Here is a 14,100-nt window from a genome sequence, read left to right as displayed (position 1 = left end):
CCGTGTGCGTTTCACCCTCCTCCAGGCTGCCCGCCAGAAGGTTCCTGTAGGCCGCAGCCCCAGTCACTGGTCCCCCTTCCTTCCTCTCTCCCACAGCATAGCTGGGGAGCTGGGGCTCAGGAGGGGGGTACGGGGGCGGGTGGGGGGGGTTTCCTGGCCCAGAGGACTCTGGGAAAATCCCCTGCCTCTAAAGTAAGAAGATGCCCCACTCACTTGCTCTCTCGCATCTCCTGGAGACCCGCTCGGCAGGCCTGTGTGAGGGGCACGGACCCTGTCCGCTGGGGGCTCACACCTGGCAGCCTCTACCCAGCCCACCTCTGTGGCTGCTGTCCCTGGGTAACCAGGCAGCTCGCCATGCCCTCTGGACCTCCATTTCCCCATCAAAAACATAAGGCTCGGAAGAGCTGAGGACTTCTGCTATCAGAAGGGGCACTGGGGACCTGCGTGCAAAGGCTGAGGACCCCTCACCGCTGTGTGGCCCAGGCCAGGCACCTCACCTCTCTGGGGCTCAGGCTCCACACCTGGGAAACAAGCAGGTGACCCCGCGTGGCCAGGGTTGTGAGGGTAAAAGAACGGCACGGTCCCTCCGCCTCTGCTCGCTGGATGCTTCCCAGCGCCTGGAAAACTCAGCGTCCTCAGCCTCCTACCAGCACCCTTTCTCCTGTGACAGGGCCACCCGGGGCCCAATAATCGCAGCAATAATAGCAGCAGGGCACATTTATTGAGCACGTACTGTGTGCCAGGGGCTGTGCAGCCTCAGGCTCTGTCTCCTCTAACCCTCCCCAGGGCCCGTGAGCCAGGTGCCATGACCGTTCCCCGCTTCACTGTGAGTTCAGGGAGCTAAAGGGTCCTGCCCAGGGTCATGCTGGGAGTTACCAACCCCAGACTCCACCCCTAAGTCCATCCGGAGAAGCAGATGAAGCGTCCTCCAGCCTCTCCCTGGAACTCAAGGCTTCTCTTGCGACCTCAGTGGTTCACAGTCCCTCCACTGCAGGATTTTGTCTGGCCCCAGGGTCTCTGTGAGGCGTCCCCTGCCCAGAAGGCTCTTCCTCTGGCTCTTCCCCCTCCAGCCTCTAAGGCTCAATTCTGGCATCACCTCCTCCAGGAAGCCTCTCACTTCCCCTATCCCTTCTGCAAGCCGGGCGAGAGGCCTCCTGGGGGCTCCCTCAGCCTCTCGGGCTTCCTTCGGTGGTGGCTCCTAAGATGCAGTCTGGTACCTGTCTGCTGTAGCCCATCTTCCCCCACAAGACTGTGAGCTCCCAGGGGGCAGGGAGGGCCTGACTCATCGCTCAGTTCCCAGCACTCGGCTCAGGGCCTGGCGCAGAGCAGGCTTCCCTGAATGTGCTAGGGAATGAACAAGCCAGAGGATGGACGGCAACGCTGAACAAAGCCTGGGTCCCTCTCTTTCCATCTAGGGTGGTGTCTCCTCATGGGTCCAAGGCCCCAGCACCCCCAGGAAGGCATCGAAGCTAAGCCAACAGCGGGGGTGTCTCAGGTCAGCTCGTCCTGAGCCCCCAGGTCAAAGTCCCAGCAGCCCAGGATGGGGTGCTGCCCCGGAGCCGCAAGCGTGCTCTCTCCCACGGCCAGGAAGCCAGAGATCCCAGCCCTGCAGCAGCAGGGAGCCAGCAGCGGACTCTCCCAGGAGTGAATCACCCTGCCGTCTGCGGACTGTGCCGTGGCTGAAGCTGCAGTCAGGCATGACAAGGTAGATGAGCTCGTTCTGGGGAGACTGTGCAGGGCAAGGCGGGAGGGGCCGGCCAGACAGGGAGCCCTCTCGGGGCGGAGAGAGCACCCCTTCATCTCCAGGTCTCCCCCCGCAAGACAGAGCTGCCCGAGAGCTGGGAGTCCCTCCGAGAATTTCAGGGAGTTCTACCAGTTCACAACCAGGCTCAGCCTGCCCTCCAGACCCTGCCCGGGAAGCAGCCCTGGGCTTCCGTTTCGCAGCATCTCCTCTTCCCGCCCCAGGAAACGAGGGAGGTGCTGGAGCCCTTGAGAAGCTTCCATCCTGAGGCTGCATCCCTGCTATGGTCATAAGAGAATGTATTCCCAGAGACCACGAGGCAGAGAAACATGAGCAGGAGCGGCGGGTGGACTTAAATGCCCAGAAATGAGAAATGAAAGCAATCGGAAGTGATGGATGCCTCCACAGCCACCCGCGACGGGCTCCCTCAATCACCTGCTTGCTCGGCTGCATTTAAAAGCTGCCCCTCCTGCTCTCTCCCACTCAGCTCTCCGGGCTCTGAAGGGGCACCCTGGGGACTCCCAAAGACCCCCGCCCCCACTCTGGGGTCCCCTGGCCCGTGGGTCCCTGAGCTTGCCCAGAGAGCCCCCGGCTCCCCTGACACTTACTATGATAAGCAGGATAAAATAGATGAAGTTGTAGAAGGAGTGAGCATCCATCACGTAGTACATGATCTCCACCCAGCCTTCCAGAGTAATCACCTGCGGCCAGGGCAGAGCGGAGGAGGAGAGAGAGAGCCTGAGACGGCTGAGCCTCCAGAAAGGCAGACAGCAAAGGGGAAGCTGCCCCAGACAGAAGCCCCACTGTGTGCCGGGACACTCTACACATGTCCCCCTCTCGTACTTCTCCCAAGGGCTCCACCGGGCAGCCACCCTCATCCCCAACATGCAAGTGAGGAAACTGAGGTTCAGAAAGTTAGGACGCTTGCCCAATGTCACACAGCCAGGAAGGAGTGGACCAGAGACTTAACCCGGTCCCTCTCGCTCCAGAGCCCCTCACCTTCCAGTCTTCCACACCAAGGCAGGAGGACTGGAAGCAGGGGGCCCTGGGCTGCGGCTCCAGCTCACGCCACGGGCCACTCTCGGAGCCTCGGCCGCTTCCCCGGTGTGGGGGATTAACAGAGCCCACCTGGCAGGGTCGGGGCACAGCTCAGGTGAGCCCGGCAAGGGGGCTGTGAGAAGCCTGGTGTGACTCTGTCCCCCACGTGTTTTCCCAGAGAAGAAAGCAGAGGAGCCTTGGGCGAGACGAACGCTGCCGCGCCCCCCCCCCTCCCCCGGCACCGCGGTCTTGTTCACTTCTGGCAAATGCACAGAGCATTTGCCAGGCCACTGCCACCCACCCTCTCCGGGCCGAAGGGTCCCAAAACGCAGCTGCTGGGCTGTGATCACATCACACCTTGCAGCTCTGAATTCTGAGATCCTGCTGCTTCCCGGAGCAAAGCGTGCCAAGCAGACCCCTCAGAGGCTTCTCAGCCACCACCCTCTGCATCTGCCCCATCCTTCCTTCTGACGACAGCAGGAAGGCAACCTTGACTGAGCACTCAGTGCACGCCAGGCTCGGCTCGCATCATCTGGTTTATTCTTCTCAGCCACTCAACGTGGGTGGGGGGGAGCTGTTATTACCCCCATTTTAGAGATAAGAAAACTGAGGCCCAGAGGCATCAGGCAATACACCCGAGGGCCTACAGCCCTTTCCTCAAACTTCAGTTGCTCCGTCTGTAACATGGGCACGATAGTGCCCGTTGTGCCAGCAGCACGGGTAGATTTCAATGACACGGGTGGCAAACCCCCGGCACAGAGCCCCGCCTGCCAGGTGAAGCTGCTCATCCTACCCCTCCCCACCCCGAGCCCCAGCATGGGGGCCGATGCCAGGCCCATGGGCCCCACCTGGAAGATGACGATCCAGGCATAGCCGATGTTGTCAAAGTTGATGGCGCCCTTGTGGGGGTTGGCGCTGCCTGTGCGGCACACATTGTAGTAGCGGTTCCAGTTGACACAGAGCCCACTGGCGTTGAGGTCCTGGCGCCCCGCCCCGAAGTCATAGACGTCATCCTTGGACAGGCAGCACTCGCGGCCCTGCTCCTTGAGCGGGGGAATCTCGTGGCAGCCCATGATGCCGTTGTCCCCCGACAGGGAGCAGATGAAGGGCATCTCGTCGTCCTCCTCCGGCTGGTAGTAGGGGGGCAGGGCCACATCCCCTTGTCTGTCCACAGGTGATGGTGGGGAAAGAGGAGAAGGGGAGGGGTCACTGCCACACAGCACGGCAAGACTGGCCCAACATGCCATCGTCGCCTCCAGGCCTTCGCACATGCCGTTCCCCCTGCCTGGGACACCCTTCCCCACCTCTGCCATGGTCACAAAAACTCCCACCTGCCCACTGTGGGCAGTTCCAGGGTCCCCCCCCCCACAAGAGGGAACCTTCCCTGGGGGAGCCTCAGGGAAGACTGGGCCCTGCACTCCTCCCCGTTATTGCTCTTGGGGAAAAATGCACCCAACTCCCCTGGGAGGCTGGAGCTCTTTTAGGGAAAGGACTGGGTCTCAGCATCCCTAGTACCCACACGTTGTTCAGTCGGCGCAGAGTAGGTGCTTAATATACAAATGCTAAATTTTACTGATTCAACAGATGAAGGTAAGATACCTTCCTGCCCCCCCCTCCCATCTATGTGACCTTGGGCTGGGCACTTCTCCTCTCTGGACCTCAATTTCTTCATCTGTAAAACAGAGATGACAATGCCTGTCCTGCCCATCCTGTAGAGCTAATCTATGACTCACTGCAATCCCAATCAAAATCCCAACTGTTTTTGTCTATGAAACTTGGCCAGATGGTTCTAGGATTTATATGAATGGGAGAATAGTCAATACAGTTTTTTAAAAGAATAAAGATGAGTGGAGCTCAGCTCTACAGGAGAACAAAATACAAGTACGATTATTATGATAGTGTGGTATTGCAACAGGAACAGAAAGATTTGTGGAACACCACCGAGCACAGGGACAAACCCAGGTATAGAAGAGAACTTAGTATATTATAGAGACACCTTTTGAGGTCCATGGGGAATGGAAGGACTAGTCAGTAAATGGTGTTAAGACATTTGCTATCCATTTGGAAAATAAAAAAGTTAGATCCTTACCTCACACCATAAACATGTCTTGAAGACATGGTATCAAAAGGAAAAAAGAATGTCTATTATCTCTTCATTAATTGTTTATATTGATTGCACACTGAAAATAATAATATTTTGGATATATTAGGTTAAATAAAATATATCATAAAATTTAAAATAGTAAATTGGTGCATTAAAAAGCATAAATGCAACAAAAATAACCACAAAAATACTACAAGAATATATGAAATATTTTTGTTAACTCAGGATAGGTAAGGCCTTCTTGTATAAGACACATAAAATCCAAAATCTATGAAGGAAAAGGTTGACAAGATTGATTATATACAAAATTTCTATGAGACAAACAATAGTATACAAAGTAGGCAAACTTTTTCCATAAAGGGGCAAATACTAAGTATTTTTTTGCAGACTACATGGTCTCTGTCCCGGTCATGCAACTCCACCATTATAACATGAAAACAGTCATAAGAAACAAGTAAACAAGTGGCATGGCTGTGTTCCAAATAAAACTTTGTTTACGATAACAGGCCAAAGTTTGCCATCCCCTGGGATGAAGTATTTGCAATGTATAAAACAGATAAAAAATAACCATCTAAAGCATATTAAAATCTCCTATAACTCAATAAGAAAAAGAACCCACTGGGGGGGGTAAGGACAAAAGAATGGAAAATTCACAGAAGAAATCAAAATGGCCAACATACAGGAAAAGATGTTCTCCTCGCTAATAACAGGAAAATACAAACAAAAATAACAATCAGATCATTTTACATCCATCCAAACAGCAAACATTTCAGGGCTGATAATATTGAGTATGGGGTGAGTGCAAACAAGCTAATACACTATTGGTGGGAGTGAAGGTGACATGACCTTTTTAGAGGGCAATTTGGCAACAACATCCATTAACAATTAACATGTAGACACCCAACCCAAATACATATGGTCCCCTGACAGTTTAATAAAGGCACTACTGCAATTCAGTGGAGAAAGGATGGACTTCTCCATCAGTGGTGTTGGGACAATCGGTCACCCATATAAAAAATGAATCTTGACCCCGACCACAGGTCGTACTAAAAATTATTTGAAATGGAATATAGACCTAAATGTGAAAGATAAAAACAAGAAACCTTCTAAAAGAAGACACTGGAGGACAGTTGGAAACCTTGGGTTAAGAAAAGATTTCTTAAACTGGATACAAAAAGCACACTAGGAAAATGATTGATATCTGGTCTTCATTACAACTGAGAGCTTCTGTTTGTCAATCAAATGACACCATTAAGAGAGTGAAAACAGAAAAAGAACAAAAAGAAAAAGGAAAAAAATTTTAAAAGGAAAAGAAAAAACAGAAAAAATATAAAGGAACAAAAATTTTTTAAAGAAATAAAAAACAATAAAACAATAAAAAATATTTTAGAAGGGAAAAACAGAGTGAAAACAGAAGAAAAACAAAAAGAAAAAAGAAAATAATTTTAAAGACAATAAAAGAAAGACAGAAAAAATATATAAAAGAACAAAAAGAACTTTTTATTTAAAAAGAAATAAAAAACAGAAAGAAAAAGAGAACAATTTAAAAGAAAAAGAACAAAATTTAAAATATTTTTAAAGAAAGAGAGTGAAAACAGAAAACTTAGACTGGAATCAAATATTTGCAATATATATATATCCACCAAAGGACTCAAATCCAGGTTATAAAGGTCCGCTACAAATTTATAAGAAAAAGAAAGGCAATCCAACTTTAACATGGCAAAAGACCATACAAACACTTCACAGGAAGATACAACAACAGCTGATAAACACACGGAAAGGTGCTTATCACCACTAGTCATCAGGGAAATTCAAATTAAAACCACAATAAGGCACCATTGCACTCTCACTAGAATAGTAAAAATTAAATGACTGACAATTCCAAATGTTGCTAAAGGATGTAGGGCAACTGGAACTCAGACTTTGCTAGCGAACATTTAGGGCAACCATCCTGGAAAACAGTTTGGCAAAATCTACTAAAGCCAATAAACATATGCACTCCCTTAACCCAGCAATTCCACCCCTGAGAATTTACCCAAGAGAAGGAATGGCCATATCCACCCTAAGACATGGACAAGAGTATATTCATCAGTCATAGAGCCAAAGAACCAGAAACCACCTAGATCAACAGGAGAATGGAAAAACACATAGTGGTATATTCACTCAGCAGAATCCTCACAGCAGTGAAAAAGAAGGAGGGACTTCTCTGGTGATCCAGTGGGTAAGACTTCACGCCCCCAAAGCATGGGGCCGGGTTCGACCCCTGGTCAAGGAACTAGATCCTTCATGCACGCTGCAACTAAGAGTCTGTGGGCCACAACAAAGATCCCCCATGCCGCAACTAAGACCCGGCACAGCCAAAATAAATAAATAAATAAATAAATATTTTTTAAAAAAAAAATAAGTAATCTAGAGATGATGTTTTTAAAAAAATGAAAAAGGAAATACACAAACAACAACTTGGATGAAACTCACAGACACTGAGACAAAGATGCAGACACAACAGGTAACGGCCTATATGATTCCATCTAAAGAAACCTCAGAAACAGGCAAAGGGAATCTATGGTGACAGAGATCAGAATAGCTGCTACTTTGGGGTGAGGGGGAAGGTGACTGGGAAAGGGCAGGAGGGAGCCTTGCTGGGGACAGTGAGTTTCTCAGGGTAGATTTACGGTGATGTACAACCCGGGTAAAACCTCACTGAGCACTTAATAGCTGTGCCCGCTACTGAGTGTAATTTATACCTTAACCAAAAACAGTATTTTTAAAAAAATGAACACAGGGGCATACCTAGGTTTTTTTGAGCTTTGCTTTATTGCACTTCTCACAAATTGAAGGTTTGTGGCAACCCTGCATTGAGCACGTCTGTCGGCACCATTGTTCCAACAGCATTTGCTCACTTTGTGTCTCCGTCACGTTTTGATTATTCTTGTAATATTTCAAACTCTTATTATTATTGTATTTGCCGTGTTGATCTGTGATCAGTGATCTTTGTTGTTACTATTACAACTCACTGAAGGCTCAGATGATGGCTAGCACTTTTTGGTAATAAAGTACTTTTTAATTGGGGTATGCTCTTTTTTTTAATACTGTTGCACAATCAATAGACTACAGTATAGTGTAAACATAATATGCACTGAGAAACCACAAAAGTCATATGACTCGCTTTACTGTGGTGGTCTGGAACCAAACCCGCAATAGCTCTGAGGAATGCCTTACATTTTGACTAGAAATTATGAGTCTAGCCATTGATCACAAAGATCACAAGCATACACGATGCTCCCTGCAGGCTTGTATGCAAGAGCAAAAACTTGGAAACCTCGCAAGGTCCATCAACAGAAGCCGGCTCGCCAGCTTCTTGTTCATTCATGGAATAAGAAACACTGGTGAGAAACACTCAAGACACGCTGCCAGAGCAATTCTCATTTTTAAAACCTGTCTGGGGTGTAAATAGTTATGTGTGTGCATTAATGTCTAGACAGAATCCGCAAGAAGGGACCAGATGCTTTGCAGAGGACACCAGACCAGGGCTCAGATTCCGGGCCCTGCCACTTCCTAGCTGGGTGACATCGTCCTGATTCTGTGCTCATCAAGAACACTCCAAATGACCATCTGGGGTCTCCTGAGGGGCTTATTTGTCTGGAGGGATGCGTCGCGCACACTCCCTGGGGGGCAGTCACAGCAGGCTTTAGAGTCAGGGGAACCCAGGTTCTAATTCCATCTCTCACTTTGAGCTGGGTGCCCTGGAGCAAGAGCCTCCTCTCTCAGCCTCCGTTTCCTGGTCTCCACATGGGATCAAAAGTCAAGCATCACCTCCACAGCCCCTGTCACACGGGAACACTTTATCCTTGCTAATCAAGTAAACAAACTGGTCTAGAGACACCCAACAACCAAGAAAATAAACTCACAAGTGACATCATTTCAGACAGAGATAGTGCCAAGAAAATCAAGCAGGATAAGGCAATAGAGGCTCTGGGGGAGGGGGTGGTGAGGGAAGGTCTCCAGGACAAGACGACGTCAGGGCTAAGCTAATGAGAAGGGGGCCATGTCGGAATGACCTAGAGAAAGATCCATATGGGACGGAAGGGCCTGGATGAGACCTGAACCCAGAGCTGAGAGCTCATACCTACCCATCTCCATCTTTGAAGGCCAGACCAGGAGAAGCGGGGTCCTCCTCTCCTGCTGCCCCAGGGCCTGACTCCGGGGCCACCTCTTCCAAATGACTGACACAGTGAGGGCACCCCTGCCCCCCACAGGGCTCTTACCCACAAGGGTGCCCCGTCCCTGATCTACCCAGGTACCCTACTGTTCTTCCACAGTGATGGGTGGGTCAGTCCCTTCCCCAGACTTCCCCCTGGCTCTCCAGCTTAGCTCCATCCCCACAACCAACAGTCAGGCCAAGAGGGAGGCCCAGCCCACGCCTGTGCAGTGTCCCCAGGGGCAGGAACTGTCCCTCCTGCAGTCCTCGCTCCCCAGGGGCAGGAACTCCACCTTCTACTGCGTCCTCGGCCAGAGCACAGGCTGGGCAAGAGCTGCCACTTGGATGAGTTTGTCGAGTGACAGGATGAATGAAAATGCTTTTTTACTGCAGTCTCCCTGGGGCCTGGCACACAGCAAGAGTGCACTAATACATATTAGCGAAACAAAATGCAAGTATAGTCATGTCCAAATACATATGGGCATGTATGTACACTCAAAGATGCTGCTTATCCCTCGTCACTGAGATTCTGTAGATGTCACATTTCTCAGACGACTCAACGCAACTCCTCCAAGAGCCTAAGCTTGATTTCTGTTTACATAGCTTTGGACAATCATCTCTCTGAGGAGTTGCTCACCCCACTGCTTTTAGACACACGTGGGCCGAATGTGAGCCGACCTTTCCCTGATGACTCAGAGTCACTGATAGGAATGTCTGTGCTGTAATTAGAAAGCCAGTTTCCATGTCTGCTTTTAAGGTTTTCTGTCTCTTTATTCCTTGTTGTCATCACTTCTGCTTGGATCTTAACTGCCCTTTTTCCTCTTACCCAACCTCCTTCTCGTTTGCTGCTTCCACTCTTGGTGCCAATTCCCAAGTAAGTTAAAACTATGTGTTAAGTAAGAGTCACTAGGTACTGAATTAGCATCTAAGGGCCTAATTTGGATTGAGACCTTTTTTTTTTTGCGGTACGCGGGCCTCTCACCCTTGTGGCCTCTCCCGTTGCGGAGCACAGGCTCCGGACGCACAGGCCCAGAGGCCATGGCTCACAGGCCCAGCCCCTCCGCGGCACGTGGGATCTCCCCGGACCGGGAAGTCCGCTGCATCGGCAGGCGGACTCTCAACCACTGTGCCACCAGGGAAGCCCCAGCCTGGGACTTTTTGATACCAATTTTGAGAGTTCAGAGGACTTCTGTGCTCATTCTGGTGTCCAGCCATTCATGAGAGACCTACCACCAACCCACCTGGGCACATCCCTTAATCTCTCTGCACCACTGGAAATAAGGATTGGGACCAGGTCTCAATGTGGAGACCTTCCTAGCCCTGAAACATTCAGCACCACTGATCCCCCAGCTAAAGCTGGCCGGGAGCCCGGGGCAGGCGGGTACGGGGTGGGGGTGGGACTGCACTCACATTGTGAAGTTCTCCTCCAGGAAGCAGCGGTTGCGCAGCAGGCCCGCCCAGAGCTGCACACCGATGATGCCAAAGATGAAGAAGACAAAGAAGCAGAGCAGGAGGACATTCCCCAGCATGGGCAGCGTGTCCAGGAGCAGGTTCACCAAGATCCGCATACCTGAGAGAGGGAAGGGTGGAGGGATGGGCAGACAGGGGCAGAGGTCCCAGAGAGGACAGAGGGAGAGCAGGGTTAGAGGAACAGAGAGGGGGCGGTGAAAGGAGAGGTGGAACATATGGGCAGGGGCTCCTTACTGTCCTCAGCCTGCTCAGTGGCCACCAGACAGACTTCCTCCTTTGTACCTGCCCCTCCTCCTGTTTCTAGAACACTCTTCTGCCTCTCTTGTGCCCAGGACAGAGAGGGAGTGATTCCTGATAACACACTCTACAACACAAATCTGGGCATGTCATCACTATGTATGAAAATAGCTGGCATTCTTATCAGTTACAGAAGCTGTGGTTTGTGGACCCCTGGCAGGTTGGGGGAGGTCCCTGGAAGGACTACAGAAGGTCCATGAACCTTATGGAATTGCTGTAAAGTATGCAAGTATGATGCCATGAATTTTTCTGGGAAGAAGGTCCCCACAATTGTTTGTAGCCCCGAGGAGTGTCAAGAGCTGGTGGGTCACCCTTGAGTGCACACCGCCCAAGATCCTGTGATTCCTGTGAACCCTGCCTACCTCTCTAGCCTCATCTTCCTCTCTCCCTCCCTCCATCCCCAGTGTGCACCCTATGTCTAGCAATATCAAATTATTTAACGTTCCATAAAGCTACCATGGGATTTCACACCTCCATGCTTTTATACTCATGCTGTTCCCTCTTTCTAGAACACTCTTCTGCCTCTCTTGTGCCCGGTAAACCTCTATTCAGCCACCACAGCTCAGTTAAGGATCTGCTTTCTCTCTGTGAAGACTTCCCATACCCTTTCTAACCCCATCCCTCTCTCTTCTGTTCTGGGCAACCTCAGCACCTCTGCCCTAGCCTAGGAAGTACAGTTGTGCCATGTACAGTTGTGCAGGTTACATACTGCACAACCTTGAAGGCACCATTTACATCAACATCCAATCTTCTTCTAACCCTAGTGTGTAGTCATCTGTTTACCCTCCTGTCTCTTCCACTTGGCTCTAACCTCCTTGGGGCAGGGCCTGTGTCTATGTCACCTTAGTGTTCTTGGAACCCAGCAGGCCCTGGCCCAGAGCAGAGGCTCCACCAACATTTATTGAATGACTGCTTGTGAGTGAATACTGTGCTAAGTCATAGGGAGGGAGTGGAATATTGGAGAGGGGAGGATGGAAGGATGGTGACAAGGAGAACAGTGGCCCTGTCCAGATTTTTATTTATTCCAGGGGTGATGGCTGAGGTAGTTATTAATGAGGGTAGTTATTTGGGATGTGCATCACGAGCTCTGTATGGAGTGATTTCCAATCAATAATTAATGCCCACCCCCATCCTCCCTCCCCACAAAACTAGGTCAACCTCCTCTTGGGAAAGGCAGTGGGGCTCCCTTGCAAGCTCCTGCTCTCCAACTGAGAGCAAGCCAGAGCGAGTGAAGGCTCAATACCCTCGCCACATCTGCCCCCCACCCACTGCAGGGTAGCCAGGGGGTGTGCAGAAGAGGGAAGCGAGAAAACAGAGCAAGCACCCTGCAATCCATCCAAATGTTAAGCCAGTTGCAGGCCTTTCTGATGCCCCATCATTCATTCACTCATCAAACACTTATAAATACTGTTGCATACCAGGCACAGTGCTGGGCACATGGGGAAGCGAAAATCCTCATTTTTTTACGTCCTCAGTTTTTACCCCCGCTTGTAGAGCTTGCAGTCTACCAGCAGGGGGTCAGGGGACCACAGTATTGGGGAAAGGGACCACGCCTGGGCAGTGAGGGCAGCTCCAGGCACATTCCTGGAGGGGCTGACTCGAGTTGGGCCCTGCAGGATGCCAGGAGCTGTGGCAAAGGCACGAGGGGTGACCATGCAGAGAGGACATGCAGGCTGTGCTTGGGGGTCTAAGGAGAGCGGGGCTCTCTGTTAGGTGGCTGCTCAGGGTGGTGCATGGGCAGATTTCTGAACAGGCCGAGCGCTTGATCAGCTCTGGGCTTTAAAGGAGAAGGAGTAATCCTGGAGGACAGGACGGAGGCAGGAGGCAACACGGAGGGCCAGGGGGCAGCTGTGAGAAGGGGTGAGGTCAGAAAGGCCTGGAGGAGGCAGCTCGGCACCATCCCAGCCCGGCTTCTCCATGGCTGCTCGCTGGGCCCAGCCTTTGTTGCTCAGTTGATTACATTTCTCAGTTCTCCAGGACATTGAAATTCTGAAAGGCTCCTGAGAACCTGCCACGCTGGCTTCCCTGAAAGGCAGCCCCGTCCCTCCTCCCCTCCTGCCTCCCTCTGCTGAGCTGGGCCGCAGCTCACTTCACAGCAGCCCCCCACCCAGGGCCCAGGGAGCCCCAGGGCCACAGAGCCACCACATAGTTAGCTAATTAGGGACTCAGAACGAGTTCATCACTTCCGCACCAGGAAACAGGAGCCACGCGATTAGGGAGCCAGGGAGGACCCCGCGAGAGCCCAGCTAATCCTCCTTTTATGCCCACAGTCTGGCACTGTGTACGAGAGAGAGAGAGAGAGAGAGAGAGAGAGAGAGAGAGAGAGACAGAGACAGAGACAGAGACAGAGACAGAGAGACAGAGACAGAGAGACAGAGAGACAGAGAGAGAGAGACAGAGAGAGACAGAGAGAGAGACAGAGAGACAGAGAGAGAGAGACAGAGAGAGACAGACAGACAGAAAGTGAAACAGAGAGAGAACTGTAGACAGAACAGAGATGGAGACAAAGAGAGACACAGAGAGACTGCCTTTAAGACCCATCACCATCTGCCTTGGACCATCCTTCTTGTTCATCTCCCTCCAAACCGTCCCCCAGCCAAAGCCTCCTCCTCCTCCAGGCAGTCTTCTCTGATTCTCACCCCCAGATACTTAGGAAGGCTTCCTGCGTCTAGTTCCCCCATGGCTCTCCTTTTTCCTCTCTCAGGATGAGCTTACCTGGTTCTGCTCTCTTAGTGTGACTTTTCAGGCCTTCAGCCTGGGGTGGGGACCAGGTGTGCCTTGGTGAGGGCAGGCTGTAGGCGACCCATAAGCGTGGTTGAGGGCCCTGCTTCCCTAGTTCAGAAGGGAAAGAGGACCCCGGAGTCCTCAGAATATACAGTGGAGCCCCTACCCTGATGAGCACCCAAAGCATCAACCCACAACAGGACATCTGGGTCCCAGTCCGGGCTGGGCATCCTTGAAACAGAGCTTGCCCTCTCTGGGCCCCAGCAGCCTCCTCGACAGAAGAGGACGGTGGTTCCTGTCCAGCCTCAGGAACACCCCAAGGCCAGGACACCTCAGAGTGGGGTGCCCCCAAAGTTAGAAGCCTCCAGCAGCCCAGCCACCCCCGTGCGGAAAGTGTCAATCCTCATCCCAGCTGCCTCCCGTCCCCCCTCACAGGCTCCAGTCTAGCTCCCAAGCCTCACTGCCCACATCCCATGTGAAGTCGCTTCGTAGGATCTCAGGGTCCAGGGTCCAGGAGAGAGGAGTATG

General features: G+C 51.4%; 1 protein-coding gene across 3 annotated transcripts in view; it reads right to left on the bottom strand.

The window, feature by feature from the left end:
* The window catches only part of CACNA1I (calcium voltage-gated channel subunit alpha1 I), a 115,313-nt gene that overhangs the window by 44,178 nt on the left and 57,035 nt on the right, over nt 1-14,100 (bottom strand). For 2 of the 3 annotated variants that reach the window (XM_067010240.1, XM_067010241.1), the window contains 3 exons: nt 10,492-10,651; nt 3,628-3,943; nt 2,350-2,442 (listed from right to left, as the gene is read on the bottom strand). In XM_067010240.1, coding sequence (XP_066866341.1) covers nt 2,350-2,442; nt 3,628-3,943; nt 10,492-10,651 — 569 coding nt within the window. Of the gene's footprint in view, nt 1-2,349; nt 2,443-3,627; nt 3,944-10,491; nt 10,652-14,100 lie in introns of those variants that run through there. The other variant, XM_067010242.1, reaches the window with a different exon arrangement.

The sequence above is a fragment of the Kogia breviceps genome, chromosome 12, assembly GCF_026419965.1.
Source record: "Kogia breviceps isolate mKogBre1 chromosome 12, mKogBre1 haplotype 1, whole genome shotgun sequence".
Taxonomy (NCBI): domain Eukaryota; kingdom Metazoa; phylum Chordata; class Mammalia; order Artiodactyla; family Physeteridae; genus Kogia; species Kogia breviceps.
The sequence above is the reverse complement of the archived record's forward strand: the minus strand, read 5'-3'. Positions and strand labels throughout refer to the sequence as shown.